The 21,162-nt window shown below is 43.2% G+C and overlaps 1 protein-coding gene across 7 annotated transcripts in view; it reads right to left on the bottom strand.

The window, feature by feature from the left end:
- dlgap2a (discs, large (Drosophila) homolog-associated protein 2a) overlaps positions 1-21,162 on the bottom strand; it is a 160,601-nt gene that overhangs the window by 75,628 nt on the left and 63,811 nt on the right. For all 7 annotated transcript variants that reach the window (XM_053844318.1, XM_053844319.1, XM_053844321.1 and 4 more), the window contains one exon: positions 6,428-6,460. In XM_053844318.1, coding sequence (XP_053700293.1) covers positions 6,428-6,460 — 33 coding nt within the window. The remainder of the gene's footprint in view (positions 1-6,427; positions 6,461-21,162) is intronic.

Genomic DNA, 21,162 nt, shown 5'->3' with positions numbered 1-21,162 from the left:
GGCGTAGATTGGTCAGAATGAGGCGCTTTGAAGGAAGGGAAGGATGTCCCCAGTGTAGGGTAGCTTGAAAAAGGGCCACACATGACTTCAATCTTCAGCGATTTGTATCTGTCACAGACCCCATGGATGAATCCCAACAGAAACATCGTCATAACTGAATGGAAGGAACACATCTGCTCACAGAACTTAAATTCCCACTTGCCACATGACGGAATGGACCTTGTGAGGGCAGCTCCAAATTAGAGTCAGATTCAAATCTCATTCTTAAAAACCGGGGCTTTTACTGTCATGAACTTGATACATGTGATACATGTGTTCCACTGCTGGATCACTTCTGGATCGGCTACAGTTCAGTTCAGGTTCGACTCTCTCAACACAAAAAGAGTTTTGGTCGCAATACTGACCCTGCTTAACATGTCCGGACGAATTCGCTCTTTACACGTCCAAGACATTTGTATTCTCTTACAGGTCAATCTTATACGTGCAATGACATCCATACGCTCGAGAAGGAGCTAAATCGAGACAAAAACAACCTCTTTATATACCTGAACTAAATAGCTTAACTACAATTTGGTCATTTTATTGTATTTATATTTTGTTCTATGATTTCTTGAGTAGCTAACAGCTTTGACCAGTGACACAGAAAATATTTTTTTAAGGAAATTTTAAAAAGTGTTATCACTAGAGGAGGACCCAAACCGACCCAGAATGTATAGCCTTACACACTAGTGTGTAATGAACTCCTCAGTGTGCCTCTAGCTCCGGTTCTTTCAACTACGGTGGCCTCAAGTACGGTGGCTGAGAAGTGCAAAACACAACGCAAATATCAGAAAAAACACACACGCTATTAATAGAAAACACAAAAACATTCACTTGTAACGGAAGTGTTGAGGGCGAACATCGTCATTGTTAATGCAACCAATGAGAGACAGTCTCTGCTAACCTGGTGGGTGGGACTAACACGTTCGCCCTCAACACGTCCGTTACAAGTTAATGTTTTTGTGTTTTCTGTTAATTGTGTTATGTTTTCTGCTATTTGTGTTGTGTTTTGCGTTAGTTTTGTGGTGTTTCCCGTTCATTTTGTTGTGTTTTTCCACAGATGATTTTTGGGATTTTTTTTGTTTCGTGCACACCAGATTCTACGGAGCCCTGGAAGTGACATGCATGTGTTTATTTTTTTGTATGTGACATGCATGACTTTATTTTTTTTAATCCCAAAACAAGAGTTATCTCGGGATAATTTTTCTTCAGCGCATCCGTAACTGCCTTTATAGCAAAGCATTTGTATTCATCCACATGTAACTACAACGTCTCCCATGGGTTTGTAACTGTTTGTCGACGTACAGGCTCAATGTACGGCACTTGAGATAAAGATTATCTCGAGATACAAATTATCACGATATGATAGTTGTATTGAGATATAAAATAGAGGTATCTGTTATCTCGGGATAAAAAAAAAATAAAGTCATGCATGTCACATACAAAAAAATAAACACATGCTTGTCACTTCCAGGGCTCTGAAAGATTGTATGCCGGGTTGAAATCCTTTAATGAGTGAGAGTAGTTGCTGTGGTTTTACAAACTACTCTTCTCCAGGGGCAGAAATGTAGCTTCTTCAAGCTACTCGCACACAGTAGCTTCCCAAAACTGGATGTTCCCATTCAGTCGCTTCGAAATTTGCCCAATGTTCCTGCTGCTTATCAGTGTTTTGCCTGGAGAGATGTCAAACTTTTCCCGGACTTTTCTCCCAACAAAGCTGCTCGGTATGCATTCCCCTGCAGCCATTACAGCCAAACTTGGACAGCTGCTCACCTGGGAGCCGCAGACGCTCGCACGAGCGGTGAGTGTGGGGGCTCCTCCTGTCATGATGCGCTGGATGTTTCAGGAGGAAGCTGCTCTGCTGACCAAGATCCCAGGCATCATCACAGCGCTGCCTGACAGGACTTCTCTGTTTCTATCAGCTGCTGGTAATTGTGATGTAAGAGATAGAAAGCAGCCTGGTGTGAGGAGAGGTTTCACTTTTTAATCTAGAATTCCTCACACACCTGGACACACACTGGAGCTGCTATCGAACTCTCAGTAGCCTGTGATGATTCCTACTTCAGCCGTATCTGTGATAATAACAAATTTTTTTATTATAAATCAAGGTCAGCAATTTTTATTCATTTCATTTTTAATTTAAAGGGACATTTTCTCCATAATTAAATACACAGCTAAGTGCCAAAAATAGAGGGAGTGTAAACAGTAGTGTAAACAATAATAATAATAAAATAATAATAATAACAATAATAATCATTTCCAGACTATAAGCAGCTACTTTTTTCTTACAGTCTGAACCCTGTGGCTTATACATTGACGTGGTAGATTTTTACAGGCCAAAATATTGAGTCTCGTCACATCAAACTGATGGAATCACAGCGCTGTTTTCGCCCGTGTGTCCGCAGCTCCGCCAACAGAGCCGATGTCCTGGAGGACCAGAGACAAGAAGCAGCAGCTGAGACGGGCTGTGGTGTCGGAACTTCGGACACGCGGGCGAAAACTATGCGTTTTGAGCGCTTTGATGTCAATAAAAGATGTGAGGAGTTCAGGATTCAACTTTGCTCAGTGTGTTTACACGAGTCAGTCTCGATGTGGGACCCTGTTTTCAAAACTAGTTTTGAAGCAATCCTCATGCATTTTTAAGTTGTGTTTCTACGGCACAGCCGTGAGCACGACTGCATACACGACTTATTGAGCTGTGCAGCTCATGTATGAACAAGATCTATTTTCCTTCTTACATTTAATGGCTGTGGCTAATATTCTGGTGCACTCTATAGTCCAGAATTCACCGTAATAATAATAATAATAATAATAATAATAATGTTGCCTTTTGAACAGAAAGGAACCCAACCAATCCTTGAGGCTGAAAAGCTCCCTGTAAACAGAGAAGACTGTCGTCATCGAGTGGGGGGTCGAGGGTTCAACAGCACCCTTGGTTAATTGGGTCAGTTGGACCAAAACAACCAGGAGCTGGAGCAACTCAATCCTCTCGTCCTGTTGCCCCTGACATCTAACAACCTTTCGTATTTTTTTTACCACACTAATAGACTGAAAGACGCCAGAGTCAGGGAGAGCATTCGAGGTCCTCCGGTGTACTACTCCCAGCACACCTGAAGACTCCTCGCTGCTGACCGCTAAACCTGGGCACGCCACCGCTGTGTCTGGCGACACGCATTACGGACGTCACATTGCTGTGAAAAACGTACCAAGCAAGATGTTTGCAGAATATTCTAGAGGTATTCAACAAATGAACCACCTCCACTTGAATGAATGAATGAAGATTGAAAGCTAGTCAGCTCACTGAGAGTAAAACTAGTAGACGGAAAGAAAAACTACTGGTGACAAAAAAATAATTCAATTCTAAAGTGACTTACCTCAGTCCAACAGTGATTTCAAGTCTATTTCGCAAGTCACTCGCTCAGACCTCCAGCTGTCCCTTCCTTTATCTGCTTCAAACTTTTCATTGAGTTCTCCCATGCCGACCTTTCTGTTTGACTTTTTTCCTCCAAATCCTCCAAGTCACTCTGAACATTTATCTCATCTCCCTAATACACCTGCCGTCGCTCACCTCCATCAACCCCTCCGCTCATTCCCTTCATCCCGGCGGAGGCAAAGTTCGCGGCTCTGAAGGTTCGCCGAATGATGACGGAGAATAAACGGTCCTCGCTCTATCTAGAGGACGAATGTGACACCAGGGGATGAGCACAACACAGAACTTAGAGTGACACCAACAGGAACAGCACTTAGGGGCTCAATGTGGAACTTTGCTGGTATAAATCAATCCACTGTGATGTTACATAAAATAGTTAAAGCACTTGTAATAATAACAGTCCTGCTATTCATTATTTTTATTTAACTAATAATTAAAATATATACTTTATTTCCATTTTTTGTCCTCATTTAAATTATTATTTAAATGCAAATTTGCCCACTAACCAAACTGCGCCATTGCTGCCACTTAGAAGAAGAGTGCAGTATGGAAACATTAAATCAACAACTCAAAGTCATTTTTGTGGAATTTTTCACGACTCATTTTTCAGTTTTTCTTTTTCTGTCTAGGAAAAATTAATTTCCTCCTTTTTCATTTTTTTTCCCCTGTATACTTCCACCACCATCACTTTTGTGTTTTTTTTTCTTGTTTTTCTATTTTTATTATTTTTTTCTACTATCTATTATTTTCTTATTGGTTTTCTAACATTTTATAGCTTTTTAAATTGTGCATGGAAAAAGCTTTATTACAGTTGAATTATTTACTCCAATATTGCTGCATTACCATAAGTAGTTTTTTGGGGGGGAAAAACTTTGGCAAATAAAATTTTATTTTTATTATTTTTAATATTCTACTATATTTGTTGAACATGCTCATTCCCAATATTTCAAGCTGTCCCTCATTTCATTCACGAACATCAAGTTGATTTTTGACTAGAAGACAATGCAATACAGACAATACCTGTAGTCCATCTTATTATAGCATCAACGTAAGCAACTCCTGACTAACCAGACTGAAGATCAACCCGGTTTCAGGAAAATGTAAATTCTTTTGCCTCCCACAACTTCATCGACTGTCCCATGAAACAAGTTTGCCACACCTAAACAGGTCATGATCCACGTCAGCATGTCCCGTTCAGCACAGAGTAAGCAAACGTGGAATCAGGCTGTGACTCAGCTCCTCAGCTGTCTTGGGATCTCCGAGCAAGTTCATCCTGCCTCTCCCTCTGTGGGCCGGACGGCCTGTGTATCATTGAGCAGCAGCTCCAGCGCGCCCTGGGAGCTCCCTTCGGCCCGGCTTCACAAGCCCTTTCACACATAAATACTGTACACACAACAGCACGAGTTCCCCCGTCCTTCCCTCGGGCTTCTTCCTCTCCGCCCGGCTCGAGGGGAAGGTCACGGGCTCGCAGTTATCGCGCTCAATTTGATTACCTCTTAATCCAATGAAGCAAAGCAGAGGGAGCGCTATCGATTTTTGGGATGCTTATTGGCCTCTCGGGTACATGGTAGATTCTTGGACAAGGTTAGGTCTGGAAGGAAATATCGCATCTGTCGCTATCACTGTTGTTTTGAGTAACCTCTACTGTTGTCAAGACGTAGACAAGACTTGAGATCTTGCAGCCACGGAAGCCACCGCGGGACCACGATCGCCACTCCAGGCTGCAACCATCAAGCTCAACACCAACTTAGCGCCAGCACTGCCCCGCGATGGACTGCGACCTGTCCTGCGTATATTCCTCTCACCGAATACATTTTTTCCCTTTGTCTTTGATGTATGCCATTTTATTATCAGAATCAGAAAACTGTATTAATCCCAAGGGAAATTGTGTTCGTAACATGCTCTGTGCACAACATATCACAATAAATTTTAAAAAATATATGAAGTACAAAAAGCTATACAAAAGAGCTTCGAAACAATGTGCAAGAAAATGCAGATTCAAGAGCTGAATGAACAGAAAAACGTGCCAAAGAATCCTTCATTGTAATTTTTTCAGGGATGAATTGTACAGTTTTATTGCCACAGGAAGAAAGGACCTGCTGTGGAGCTGAGTCTTTTCTTATTCTTTATGGTTCATGTAACTACACCATAATTATATTCAAGCAATGGTTTCTTTATAAATTTTAAATAAATTCATTATCATTTACAGCCAATAACAATAATACTACTACTCCGATTCTACTACTACTTTATTAAGATGGGACTTTCAAGAATCTTTAAGTTCTTTGACATGTAACTGAAATAAAAAATAAAAAATGACTGAGCCCCCTCAGGTGACATTGGCAGACAAAAAAATAAAAAATAAAATAAATAAATAAAGTCATGTGAGAACATTCACTCGCTTGTTCATAAACATAACACATTACAAACTGGGAGTAACTGAAGAATGTCATTAGAATTAATCCCAATATCAAGATGAAATTAGAGTCCAACCTTGTCTGTAATAACATTCAACAGTCTGAATCACTTCAGAAATGTCAGATCCTGCTACTTAAGATGACTGAGCTGGTGGCCACACATTACTACCTTGTGGCTGCGCATTATTTTTCCTGTTAATGTCAAAATAATAATAATAATAAATAAATCTGAAATTATAATAATAAAAGAAAAAAAATCATATCTCCTTTCTATTTATTTCAACTTTAATAACAATAGATTCAGTCATTGCCTTTTCCTTAACCTGCATTAAACGTGTTGCATTTCAATAACCGCATAAAGCTGACAAGAGGATCATCCCATATCAGTAATAAATACTGACACGTTGTTTAAACACCAATGAGTTTCAGAAACTGTCTGGCAGAGCTGAAGGCTGATCACTCCTACCCTTCAACAAATCCCTGAGCAACACGCAGGTAGGTGAGGATGACAGGAGTTTTGGGGGAGCAAAGGCCCACTCACCTTCTGGTTCACCACACAGCATGCACTGGGATTCTAAACAAGGAACAGAGAGAGAGAGGCAGGAGATTAGAAGAATGGGAGCCATATGTCAATGCAACATAACAGCACGTGCCTTCGTCATGCAGCTTCCATTGGAATGATCGCTTTTATACTAACTACCTTCAGCTTCACCACAGTCCAGTGTCCCAACCATTTGCCACCAAACTTTCTCTCCCCCATGTAAACTCATTTCCGATCTTCTCCTTTGTGGTCGCTCCTGATGACAAGACTCCATCACGCCTTGCTCGAGCCTCATTGTGTGAAAAAGCAACTAAACCCTAGCACGCCTTTGAAGAGTGGCTTGGCTTTGGAACGGAGTGACAATAGTTAATGAAGGATAAATGCCGCTCAGAGGCCGATGGACGAAGTGATCCAAAAACCATTAGAGCAAACAACATTATTAAATGGGTTTGTTTTACAGACAGTGTGTGTGTAATGAAGACACGCGTATCCTCAGGCTTCTCTACCCCCCCCCCCCCCCCCCCCCCCCCCCCACCAACAGGCGCTCCCTCAACAGCTGTGCTGCGTCACACCCATCTCTCGTCTCCCAGGCAGCGGTGGCCAGAAGAGGACATGTTGTTTTGATGCCCAGGATCTCCCTTATCTCATCAGTATGAAAGTGCGCTTTAATTCGATCGGCAGCAGCCTTGGACGAACTTCCACGCGCCGTTATGGGCACTTTATGAGAGGCAGAGTCTGTTACACAATATGTGAGAATGGTGCGCCAGTGATACTATGACACTAATGGCCACGACAAGATGGTCATGTGCTGCAACATGGCAGACACTCTTATCACAGTTTATTGTCATGTGATGCTGTTGGTGTGTAGAAGACAAACAATACCTGTAGACTACACCCGATCGTGGTTTCAGTAGACAGCATTCCCTCGATTACCATAATGTACTGCAACAGTAAAGGTCTCATATCTGCTTACGCTCATGGGACATGCTGTATTACACACAGTCAAACGGCAGAATGATGACAGAACAGTTGGCAATCTCACACCCAAACGTTTAAATGCCTTTGTCCTTGTGACTGCTTTCATGGCGAATGTTCCGATTTTATGAGGACACTTCCTGGTTTTGTCTCTCTCTTGAGGGTAGTAGCTGGGCGCATGCACAGCTGGAGCTCATTCCCCTGACCGGCACGTTTTACGGAGCAGACGTCACGATGTGACTGTCCATAGGTCTTGATACGACTCTCAGAAATCAGAAAGTCTCTATCGCCATCAGTGAAGGCTTCCACCGGACTAGGAATTTACTTTGGTGCATTTAACACAGATGACATCAAGATAGTAAAATAAGATTCTTGTGCACTTGTGTGTCGTAAGTCAGATTGGACGTGAGTTGAATGCCATTCAAAATAGCTGACGCAAGGGTTATAGGTGCTACTGTAGTGGTAGATCACTGTGTGAGAGTGAGATGCTGGATACTGTGCTGCTGTAACCGTCGTACGAGATGCTGGGCTGCTACATGCGGCGGTGCCAGACACTGAATAAAAAAAATAAATTTGTATATATATATATATATATATATATATATATATATATATATATATATATATATATATATATATATATATATATATATATAGTGTGTGTGTGTGCTTTTAGCTAGGAGGGCGTCTGGGAGTCTGCAAAACATGGAAAAATGGACATCCAATTCTTGACATTATCTTGGCTGGCAGATTACGCTGGTATATGGCGGCATCTGAAACTGGCATTTTTCATGTTTTGCAGACGCCCAGACGCCCTCCTAGCTAAAAGCCTGTATGTATTTAAAACGGTGCGTACTAATCCAATGTCATCAATGGTCAGAGGTTTATGATGCTGCGTCAATACTTGGACTACGGCAAACAATGGAAAAAACTAAATGAAATCTGTTTTTGTTAAGTAGCAGTCTAGGTTGTCCACATTTCTCCACTGTGCTCATGAATGTCATTTTATAACAGAAGCCCTCTCTTGGATAAGATAACATTTCATGGGCATTTTTCACAGCGCTGAAATGTCACATCACACTATCGGGTTGAACTTTTGCGAACCATCTCAAAATAATGATTTGAACGTGGGAACGTTTTTTTCTTGAAGCAAAAAAGTCTTGATTTCCTTCCAACCTTTCGACCATAGAACCGGCGTTCAGTTCCGCAGCGTATGACACAAACCCAGGTCAACGTAAAACTGTCATGCAGGTATCAAAACAAACAAAGCGCAGCAACTGAGCGGGTCAGAGCTTGTCTCCTCTGTAGCCCACATCCTTTTACTCGACAACACACTCGCCGTGCTGTACAGTCAAACCATTGTGACCAAAATCAATAAGGACTCCACACGGGGAAAGTCAAGAGTGCTTTAAATTCGAACAGGCAGGACGAGCTAATCGAGCCGATTGCTTTGACTGGGTGGAATTGTACTGTAGGGACAGGCAAGTAAAATGGACTAATTAAACCGGTAAATTCTCTCCAGGCTTCAGCTTTCAGTCGCTGCGCAGCTGCTTGTACACGACGGTGTGCGGCTCCATCTCAGATATTCAAGTAGGACGTGGCCTTGAGTCACAAAGGGTCCAAATTAAAGCAGTGGCTTCTCCATTGGCTAAATGCATGGACAACAAATGGACAAGCTCAGTGGTGAGATCCATGCGCCCCTGTTTCAGGACTGCTTCATCCACTCTCCAAACGTTTGAGAGCATGGCTCCTTGCTGGCTTTACATTCTATCAGTTTCTCATATGGCCATTCTCTAAACAGCAGTTGCTGTACAGGATGAGTGACAACTCAAAAACAAATATACCATAAATACAGGACTACATTGTGCGCTGGAATATTAGCCACACCCGCTAAATTTAATAAGGAAAATAAATCTTGTTCATAAGACCTATGAACAAGATCTATTTCCTTCTTGAAATAAGCCGTGTGTGAAGTGGTGCTATTTGTGCGTAGAAAGGTCCGTGGTGCACGCAGCTTAAAAATGCATAAGGATCACTTCTAAACTACTTTTGAAAACGGGGTTCAGCATCAAGACTGATTCATGAAACAAACTTGGCAATGTTTTGAACTTGGATCATGAATTCCTCACATCTTTTATTTATGTTAATGTGCTCAGAACGTGCATTTTTCGCCCGTGTGACCGACGTTCCGACACCACAGCCGGTCTCGGCTGCTGCTTCTCGTCTCCGGTCCGCCAGGAGATCGGCTCTGTTGGCGGAGCTGCGGACACGCGGGCAAAAACAGCACTTTATGGTAAAAGAAACAACAAAAAAAATGCCTGTAATTTCATCGGTTTGATGCAATGATGCTCAATATTTCGCCAGCATGATGTGCTATGGCCCGTAAAAAAAACATGGAAAGTAGCCATGTTGTTGTATAGTATAAGCTGCCGGGCTCATTCCACAAGAAAACAGTAGTAACTGGAAATTACGGTACTTATTTCAATGACAATTTCAGGAAATGCCTATAGTTGGATAAGGACCAGGGGCCTCATTTAGAAAACTGCGCAGTTGGTGTACGATAACATTCAGGATGAGCGTATGTACGATCATACTTTCCCAGTGAGGAACACTTCTTGCGTGTGTACACAGTGTTTATTCATACTGTAAGGCCCTTGATCCTTGGGTCCAGAACCTGCCGACGGGTCATCATGGCGGGGTTAACAATCCCATGGGACGAAGCGGCTGATGAAGCAGAAGGAAACAGCAAAGATAAGCAGGCCTGGCAGCTAAAGCGGACGAGCTGAGCTGGAGAGCAGATGCTTCGTAGTTTGTTGTACTATAAGGATAGTGAAGGAAACTGGAATCAGAGGTCAGGCTCAGAGGAACATTGTCAGATCATGGAGCTGGCAGTCACGGCTCTCAGAAGGTGCCATTGCCCGCGGCGCTAGTGACAGGACACCATTCAGGATGATCAAGAAACCTTCAAAGGCTACACTCCCAGGTCAGATCGGCCCGCAGTGGGAACGCCTGGGGCGAGGGCATATTCCGATAAAAGGTGGAAACACCCTGTGACCTTTGAGGTGCACAACTAAAGATGAGTCGGACTGGACTTTATGAATTGGAAACCGATCAAGCGAACTTGTCTTCCAGAAACAGTGCAGTCCTAGTGTGCAACATTTAGCTATGACCATGACCCAGTCATGGACAAGCTAGACAACAACAAAGTTCTCCAGCTTAACTGATGAGTTGTACTGGAACCAGAGCACCATAAGAATTAACACCCCCAACTCACCCTATAATAGAGCTCCTTAGTTGTGTCAAGTATAGAGGAAAGATAACTACGCACAGTACGTAGTCGTAGTATTCGGCATAAAAAAACACACACACAAATTACAATATGAGTCGCTTGAATCAGTCTGTGGTGAAGAAAGAGCTGAGCTAAGAGACTCAAGATGTCCAAGTTGCCTTTAACTGGCAACTTGGGCAGGATGCCTTTCCAGTGATGTGTTCTAGGAGGAGGAGGCCCCGGGACAGACCGAGGATACAGAGGTAAGAAGTCTCTCAGCTGACTTGCTGTATTCCCATGTACGGATTTCTGAGAGCGAGGTCTGAGCCTCTTCACATTGGCTGCTGCCTCTGCAACTTACACTTTGTCAGACTTGCACTGTGTAACGGTTGGCAGGTTCCTTACTCACTGTACCTTCTTTTGCAACGTTTTATTCTAGTTTTGTAATGTTTACAGATAAATCTGTCATGATTCGCACTTTGTGTTCTGTTCTGTTCCACGTCTTTCTCCGTGCTCTTGTTTTGTTAACCCCTGTAGTTCAGCGTGACGTGAAGAAGGAAACGGAAACTACAGGGGTTAACAAAATAAGAGCACGGAGAAAGACAGAACACAAAGTGCGAATCATGACAAAATCTTTTACATAAATTCACCCAGATTGCTTCATAACTCTTTTTAGTGTTGTCAAGGTGATAATCCATGAGTGAAAAAAATTCAGCTGACTTGCTGTATTCCCATAGACGGATATCCGAGAGGGAAGCCTGCGCCTTTTCACATTGGCTGCTGTCTCTGCAACCTAACATTGTTCAAGTTGAAGAAAATGGCAGGATGGCAAGACTTCTAATGCGACTTCCACCGACACCTCAACTTCTTCTGAGTTTCAGATGTTCCCTCTTTGAACTGTGGTGCACTGTGAACTCCAAATGTAGCACCTCAGCCAGAAAATGAGTTGATCTCAAGCGTAGTTTGGTACGTTCATTTTTGTCGCACCTGCGCTCGCACGCCTCACAACCGCATTCTTGTGAAAGCCTGAATCCTTCTTGGCAACACCTGAATCTCCCAGCGGATGACAGAAAGAGGGTAGTAGAGAGATCGGCCAAGAGAGGAGGTGAGAGCAAGCCGCACTGATATGGAAATGAAATCTTTAATTATGGATGGGTACATTTTAATATCAAGGCTTTCCTCTGTGTGTTTTGTTTAAAGATGGAGCGATAGCAGGGGACGCCACAGACCCCTGTGAGCTTTCATTTCCATGTGTTTACTCACAGGCGGCAAGCGTGAAAGGACACTAACTGCAGAAGCCGGTGTCTGTCTTTTGAGTTCACTCGCTGCGCTCTCATTATTGCCGCTTGATCTTTTTGGAGGAGTAACATTTTTGTAAATATCACTGCACAGGTGTGACTGCGGCTCTGCCAGGCTGGATGTTTTCAAGTAAGCGACTTGTGTAGGCATCAATGATCCCCAGAAGTTCTTAGCGGAGCTGTAAACTGGCTCACTCATTTAGATCGCAAGAGCAGTTGCAACTAAGCTGTCGTTTTCTGTCTTCTGTTGACTATTCAAATCCATGGCGAATGGTTCATTTAATCCTGGTTATCACTGTGCTTCAAACAAACTCAAAAAGATTTCAGTTAGTTGAATAGGCATTGCTGTCATTACAAGAGATTCCTGAATCCACTGACAGCAGGAGCAGTTCAACATTTATCATGATTCAGATTGCAGGACGATATGCTAAAAATATATCATGATTTTTTTTTTTTGCATGTATTTTTGAGACAAGTTTGCAAGTTTCTGCTCAATGCATCCAAACCAGTTCTGTATGTGAAACACCCCTCACACACCTCATAAAAGGACAATTTAGGAGAGAGCAAAATGTTTTGCCAAATAATCTAAATATAACTAATGGTAAACAACAACACTATGTTAAAAAGTGCAAAGAGTGCTCTAGTAACATAGAAGATAGCTTTTCAATAAACATGACACTTATCAAAAATATCAGTGAAGACGACTATTCTCCACATAATTTTTACTGGATTTTAGTGCAACAAAAACCCTCAATAGCTTTTTAGAAAAGGGTCAAATGTAAATGCAAACGTAACTATTTTGAAAAGAAAAGATCAAACTGCAATGTCTGGTAACTGAACCTGATTATTAAAGGTCCAGCAGCCCAAGAACATTACTATTTCAGCTATTTTCATCTTCAACTTAGCAGGTTCCCATCACACACTGTAAACCAGGAAAACTATGTCAGACTTGCACTGCGTAACGTTTGGCATCCAGTTCCTTACTTACTGTACCTTCTTTTACAAGATTTTATTCTAGCCTTGTAATCTTTACAGATAAATCTTTGACATTAAGTCACTTGCTTCGTAACTCTTTTAGTGTTGTCAACTTGATCATCCATGAGTGTCAAATAAAGTGAGGCTTCATGTTAACCATTAGCAATGCAGTGCAGACAGTCTTTTGTTTCGCGGGTCAGACCAGGAACACCCCATCGTTCTGCCATGGCGGTGTCTAATCGAGTCAGAGCCGCATCAGGTTAAGAAAAAAAAACAAAAACCACTGAAAGTCACGTTTTCGCAGAGTCAGCATAGATCTATAGCTTATAGAATGAGACAAAGACCATCCATACGATCTCCTCTATTTGGCAGATCGTGTCCAAGTGAGTCAGCATGAAGCTCCATGCCACATGCTCAGTGCCTCCTCAAACTTCCATAGAGGCTGCAGACTAAAGCCAAAAAATTGAAAGAAAAAGTGTCCATCGCTTGGCCCTCTGCTGACAGCAGGCAGTTCCCCAGAACACAGACAATTTCCTTCATTCACAACAATCTGTCCTCATTCAACAAGACTCTCTTCTTTCTCACCAATCTTCTTGGTCCCTCCATTTGGCCACTCGAACTCTGTCTCCAAACTTCTCCACATGTCCCTCTCATGTACTCATTTCTCATCAAGTCCTCTCTACTCACTCCCAATGACCAACCCGAGTATCTACATCTCTGCTTCCCAAGTCTACAGTACACTAGTGCTCCCTTCACTATCCCAGAAATCACTCCTGCTACTGCGACATAATTGCCTGTTGGCACTCTCTTCTTCACCCCATCACCTTTAGGTTGAGTGCTCAAACGTGTCGTGTTTCGCTGTCTGGATCACTAAAATCAATGTTACGTATATGAACCGCTTCAACTCCTTGCCTATTTCTTGGATTTCAGATGTAAAGTCCCAAAACTCTTGGTTTGACCTCCGAAGGTTTTGCGTTAACAGTAGTATAAGAAAAAAAAGAAAAGTCTATTCCAGGGTACTAGAGAGGAGACTTCGGCCAATAGTCGAACCTCAGATCCAGGAGGAACAGTGTGGTTTTCGTCCCGGTCGTGGAACACTGGACCAGCTCTATACCCTCCATCAGGTGCTCGAGGGTTCATGGGAGTTCGCCCAACCAGTCCACATGTGCTTTGTGGATTTGGAGAAGGCGTTCGACCGTGTCCCTTGCAATGTCCTGTGGGGGGTGCTCCGGGAATATGGGGTGCGGGACCCTCTGCTAGGGGCTGTCCGCTCCTTGTATGACCAGAGCAGGAGCATGGTTCGCATTGCCGGCAGTAAATCAGACCTGTTCCCGGTGCATGTTGGTCTCCGCCAGGGCTGACCTTTGTCACCGGTTCTGTTCATTACCTTTATGGACAGAATTTCTAGGCGTAGCCAGGGGTCGGAGGGGATCCGGTTCGGGAACCACAGAATTTCATCTCTGCTATTTGCGGACGATGTTGTTCTGCTGGCCTCATCGGACCAGGACCTTCAGCATGCGCTGGGTCAGTTTGCAGCCGAGTGTGAAGCGGCCGGGATGAGGATCAGCACCTCCAAGTCCGAGGCCATGGTTCTCGACCGGAACACGGTGGTTTGCTCTCTCCAGGTCGGTGGAGAGTTCTTGCCTCAAGTAGCGGAGTTTAAGTATCTCGGGGTCTTGTTCTGGAGTGAGGGAAAAAGGGAGCGTGAGATTGATAGACGGGTTGGTGCAGCGGCAGCAGTGATGCGGTCGCTGTATCGGACCGTCGTGGTGAAGAGAGAGCTGAGTCACAAGACGAGAGGAACCAGCTGAGGTGGCTCGGGCATCTGATTCGGATGCCCCCTGGACGCCTCCCTGGGGAGGTGTTCCGGGCATGTCCTACCGGGAGGAGACCCCGGGGAAGACCCAGGACTCGCTGGAGAGATTATGTCTCCGGTCTGGTCTGGGAACGCCCCGGGATCCCCCGGGAGGAGCTGGAGGAGGTTTGTGCGGACTGGGAAGTTTGGGCTTCCTTGCTCCGAATGCTGCCTCCGCGACACGACCCCGGATAAGCGGCAGAAGAAGGTGAAGGTGAAGGTGAAGTAGTATAAGATAGACTAATGATGAATCTGATTCCTTAGGAGAGACTTGATCCTGCATCGGCACTTTTCCTCCCATCGGAAAAGCTTCCGTGTTAACACACGCAAAAAGATGCCATCCGAATCAGATGTGCAAGCTCTGTGCAAAAGCAGTTTAAATCCTCAGTCCATTTCTAAACAAAGCTCCATCTATGACCCAGTCACGCGTTCCGGAAAGAAATATTAAATCGTTGCAGTTTTCCCTGAATGTATTTTGTTTATTTATTTATGTATTTGTTTCACATTATTTTGAAATCTACAGTATGTTCAATGTTTGTTGTAATGTTGTTGTCTCCCACTCTAAACAAAATTTCATTGGGGTTCATTCTGACGGACATTTACATGCCGCATCTTCACGCTGTTCTGGTGTTTGAAATAAATGGTCCTTTGAAGCCCTTTCTATTCCAAGATACACATCATAGCTCACAGGGAAAAAGAGGCACCGTCCCATGACTGGCCCGAACCACAACCTCCGGCTATCTTCTGCGTGGCGCGCTGCTCATGGCGTCAGGATATGCAGTGCAAGAGAGGACAAGTGCGTCAAGCCTTCAAAATAGGGCAAAAAAAGTCGATTGGCAATAGTCACTATCTGACTCCTTGGGCGTGAGCATGTCCCGCCAAACCCCAAAAACAGCCTATTTCGTGTCACAGGTGGTAAACACACTTGTTATCTGCGTCCATTAAAAGTCAACAAAGACCCAGAGCTATCAAGCCTCGGCAGAATGCCATGGTCCAGATTGTTATTTGCAGCTCCAGGTTTGGCTTTTAAGATTCAAAAGCTAATCAGGCAGCGAGTCATGAATATTATCGAGCTGCAACATTGATCCACACTCACGCCAACAACTCACAATTACTGTGACGCCAGCAACAGCGGCCCACACAACAATAACAACAGATACAAGCGCAGATCAGGAACATGCCTCCGTCCTCATCACACCTTCACCTAGCACTTGACTGGCACCATCTATCTTCAGCAGGAGGCCCCCCGTGTATTCAGGTCCTCCCCACGGAGCTGATTTAGCACTTCTCGCAGGAGGTGCTGCGTACAATCTGAAGGAAAACTCGCCCTGCAGTTTCTTCCTTTTCCGGAGCTAATTACACTGTCATACAGTGTTTTCACGCAGTTATGAGCACTGCACCAAATATGGCGCCCGGGTCAGTATGAATCACTGCAGCCTGAGACCTGAATTAATGGAGTTGCTTGACATTTTGGGAAAACGTCCTTATTGGGGCACGAAGGAGCAGGTCGATAAGTGCTTGTAAATATAAAGCCGCAGCCAGGAACGGAATCTAAATATTGTTGCGCAGGTGTTAAAACAGCTTGGGTGCTGTTGAATTATTTTGCACAGATTTATGCAAGATGACCTTTTGGGACCGGTGGAAGCACAACTCGCTGTTTTCAGCTTCGGGCAGTTCATAACTCCTCCGTTGGCGTCTACCTACTGGTTGACAGCAGCAACGTATATCTGGCCCGTAATTGCCTTTGTATAAACCTGTTGGGCCCTCGGGTGTTTGCCATTGTCTACAGCCCACAGACTGCTGCTTGTTTTCACCGCTCAGTTGAGAAAAGTTTCCAAAGTTCTCATCATATAAGGTTACTGAAGTGCCAGGAAGGGATGACCTGACCTTAAATAGCCAAGGGCCAGTGATGGGTAGATGAGATTTCATGACACAATACTGAAGCCTCAAAGAGGTCTCATGAAACAGTGTCATTATTTTCAGGGGCCACCAGGTGGCACTGTCTGCCGTAAAATGTTTGGACTTGAATTCAATGAAAAAATCTGAGGAGATGAACTGCAGCAAAGCTGTCACAGGTTGCCATCCTTACACTCAGTTTTCTCTGCAACTAGGTGGAAATGTTGAGCTTCTTTTGCTTTTGAATCTGACTTCTACTTTCCTCATCATTCAGAGCATTGTTTTATAACAAACTTGGTTGCAAAGCCGACACTTCATCTTTACATGATTTGAGGATCATTTTTGAAGATATACAGTATCCATCTACTGGGCTGCTGTCGCAGTCGCAAAATTCAATTGACACATCTGGTGTGAATTCAAAGGCTCCTGGCAAACACATCGAGTGGGTCTCAGGGTAGTTGGGTAATAGGGACTCAAGTGAACCCAGCTGGGGATTCTGAGGCCATTCCCACTCCCCTGCCTGGCCCCACAGGACAGCCTGCCTCATAGTGCTGTTACGTCATCAACAGAAGTCTCAAAGTTTAAAAATAATAAACCGATTTGATTTCAGAGCCTCTTATGGTTACGTAAATGTAGCCCTTGCCAACGTACCCGCAGCTGGGCCGTTCATTTATTCAGGACACTCAATCGAGTTCATAAAGACCATTTTTCCAAGAGGAATCCTCCGATTTCAAGTGTACGACAGATGCTTGTTGTCCAACTAAAAGCCATGGAGCAACTTAAATTTTTCATATTGTCCCCCGGAACAAGTGCAGCTTATTTATAGGCAATAGCATGTACGGAACAAGCATATGTGGACATGTAAAATGCATGAATTGGGTGTCGGAATTGGAGTCGCAGCAGCTTTTAACTGCTTGTACTTGGGTGAAGTGGCAGGTTAGATGAGTGTTTGCATTTATAGTTTTCTTCTTAGCCCTCTTTTTGATTGAGCTTGGAAAAGAGAAGGCTCTTTACACGACTCTTGAGAGGGATCCTGTTTTACAAAGTCAAAACTGAATGCAGCTTCTTCATATACTCCATTTCCCACAACCCATTAATTAAAGAGCTGAAATATGAAAGATTGAAAATTATAGGGGGAAAAAAAAACAACAAAAAAGAAGTACAAAAAAAGCTAGGCACTAACTGTGACAGCGATTGGACCCATCCCAACTGCAATGAGTTCAGTTGCACAGCAGGTGGCAGGAGCTCCTGTCACGGTGGTATTTACTCAACTGTGAATTGTATGTTCTTGTGTCTGTTCTTTTTTAACTGGAGCTGGTCATAACAAATTTTCAGCGATGGTAAATCCAAACAAACCCACAGAACACCACCAACCCCATCACTTCAGTGGCCTTATAGATTCATTGAAATACGTCGGCCTATTTTCAATATTCAACATTCAATAGATACTTTCCTACTATGTGGTTGCGGAGGTAAACAATAAAAACAAAATGAAGCTTAACAGTGGAACCAAATATAAAGTGTCATTTAACTTGCCTTGGGATTCAGAAAGACCAAAAGCTAAAAAAACATTTTTTAAAAATGAAATATACAGTGTATATTTCTAATTCCTTATTTTACATTTAAACACAATTCATACATATGTTGTGATGCAGGAGAACCAGGGTCCACCCACATGAACACAATGTTGACTTGAGGAAAACCTCTGTGACTTAAAATCTTTTCCACCCCAAGCCACATCACCAGCTAAGCTTCTGTACAGATCACTTCCGAAGTGAACCCAAAGATTTTTGGCAGATCAGAAAGGCATTTAGTAATCCAAGCATCTGAGTGGATAAAATTAAAGTAGACGAAAACAGGTGGTGGCACAAAGACATACGGATGAAGGGTGGATGAAAAAGTGAGACGTGAAAAGAACAAAGAGAAAGAAAGTTATTAATGGCCTCCTTCACGCCTTGGCGGGTTTGTATCTTCCCACTGTGTCCATCGGGAGCTTCTGAGCAACAGATGACCATAGTGACGCATGCTGACAGCGGAGGTGGAGTCCTCAATGATCCCTGCATCTCTGATGGCATCTCCATCTATCGGATGACAAACCTGCCCAAAGCAGTCGTTGGCGGAAATATATGTTATATTATATATTTGGTATATTAGTGAATCAAATGATGGAGCCATACAGACATTTAAACAACAAAATATTGTTTATTTTGCATCAGTTTGACAATAGAACAATAAATCACGATGGTGGCTATATTCAAGTTTTGATATGACCTTATTTAAACTAAAGCTCTTTTAAGGTCTTGAAAATATTTGGATAAGAATTTCAATTTTATAGGAATTTCAAGTACATTCAGAGTAGTGGAAACCCTGGCCATTGTGTAGCAAAAACCATGAACAAAAGCAAACAAAAGCATCTGTTTGTTTTTGTTCAGGGATTCCTCCATGTTTGTTGTTGTTGTTATCATCCCAGCTGCCACGTGTCTTGTGCATCAGTGTGGTCAGTGGACCAGGAACTCCTGCACTTGCGAAGGTTCCCTGTTGTCTGGAGAGCAAACTCTTAAATTAAAATGCATTTATTTTTTAATTATGATTATTTTTAAACAGTTGCCATCACCACTGAGAAGCAGCAGCACAAACTTGAACAGCCTGGAGAGCAAGCACATATATTCACAAAACTTAAACAATATTTTGAACATCAAACACTCGACTCTCGCTCTCAACCTTTCCGTTCTTTGGTCCACTCGAAGTGCAATAGATAGCGCTTCTCCAGCTAAAGTCACTTAGTCTGGAGTGTCCCGTGTGGTGGCGAAACATGGGCAGTGAAGAGAAGCTTTCCTCTGTTATCCATCTACACTCTTGACTTGTGGGGAATAAATTCCTGACAGCTCATTTTAACATGATCATTGACCTATTCCTCGCAACTTTTTCACTCCATGTAAACATCAAAGTCCTGACCAGTCCACCTAATGAAACACTCCATTTTCCAATGACAAATGAGGACTTTTTAACACCTGTGATGACTTTGGGAGGCATCTATAAAATGTTTTTGCTATGAATCAATACATACAATCACTGCCGAGCTCCGCGGCAGTTGGACGCCTCCCACACGTGTGTGCGCGCCACGCTCGATAACTGTGGGCGAAGAGGCAGAAAAGAGACTCCGTGGAGCATGAAAGTAATCAGCAAGGTCAGTGACAGTAGTTCTGTGGCTGCCGTCTATTATTCTTATTCATTCAGACATGTTCGCGGCGGAGAGAGACGGAGCAAACAAGATGAAGCAGGGCTGTGTACGCTTCTCCGCAGACATGTTTTTGCTGCATCGTGACACTAAAAAACACTTGTCCTCATTGGTATATTTCCTTTCTATGAACTTTACACAGTATACTTTTGAGCAATGCATTTGTTTGCGTATAACTCTGGAAGTATTAAACTCATGAGCCAAAGTCTCACATGGTGAGTGAATGGGACATCTATTGAGCTTAGTCCAGCGTGGCAAGAAGCTGCGTCCATGTTCCTCATTGAGAAGCATGAGACACCCTGGTGTTGCTCCTGTGTGACCATGGAAGAAAAACAGAGTGCCAAGGGAACCACATCATTTTTCACCTCATTTCAGGAAGCATCTACCTCATATTAAGTAAGTTTTCGAAATTGTGCATTTAAATCACACAAATAAATCTGGCACTTGGTGAGTTTCTCAGTTCTTTACCCCATTTGGATGCCATTTAATCTGATTCATTGCACCACAACCTCCTGAAGTAAGAGTTTATGATAGAAATAAAATAAATAAACAAATTATTTAATGTATATAAAGCGTGTTCTAGACAAAGCAGCACTTCAACACGAACAATTTTAGCATTATGCTAAATGTTTCATGTTTTTCATTCATGTCTTCTTCATTCAAATAGTTTTTATGAGACTTAAAAAGCCAATGGTATAATAAGCCAGCAGAAAAATAGATTTGGGAGAAACTTCTGATGTTCTCATGTCCATCCATAATATAATAACTATCACTCCAAGTGAGCCTCAAGCATCCACAGATTTATGGTTGAGCTGAATAATTCAAGAGCTTCTCCAGCAGCCCTTTAATGTGACGCAACACTCGCCTGCGTAAATATACCACACATCATGATGTAATCTTTAAGGCCGACTGCTTCCATGCCATCATGTTCTCCCAGCAGCCAAACTTTAATGGAAGTGTGCGCTCAAGTTTTAAAGAATGGCAGAGCCCACTCCCAGGAGATGATGTCGCTGGCACCGCGCCGGACTATTGAGAGAGGAAACCAACTCTCATTATCTTCTTTTCAGATTTATTCAGCTGCAGGGCTTATATTTTACTCAGGGGGGCACGTTGGAGGCGGAGAGATGGAGCGCGGTAGGAGACGGATGCGCAGGGAGGAGGGCACCAAGGATTCAATTCATTTGACTACTTGAGTGTGTTTGTGCTCTCACACAACAGTCAGCAGACATT

Source organism: Synchiropus splendidus, chromosome 16, assembly GCF_027744825.2.
Source record: "Synchiropus splendidus isolate RoL2022-P1 chromosome 16, RoL_Sspl_1.0, whole genome shotgun sequence".
In the NCBI taxonomy this organism is placed as follows: domain Eukaryota; kingdom Metazoa; phylum Chordata; class Actinopteri; order Syngnathiformes; family Callionymidae; genus Synchiropus; species Synchiropus splendidus.
The sequence above is the reverse complement of the archived record's forward strand: the minus strand, read 5'-3'. Positions and strand labels throughout refer to the sequence as shown.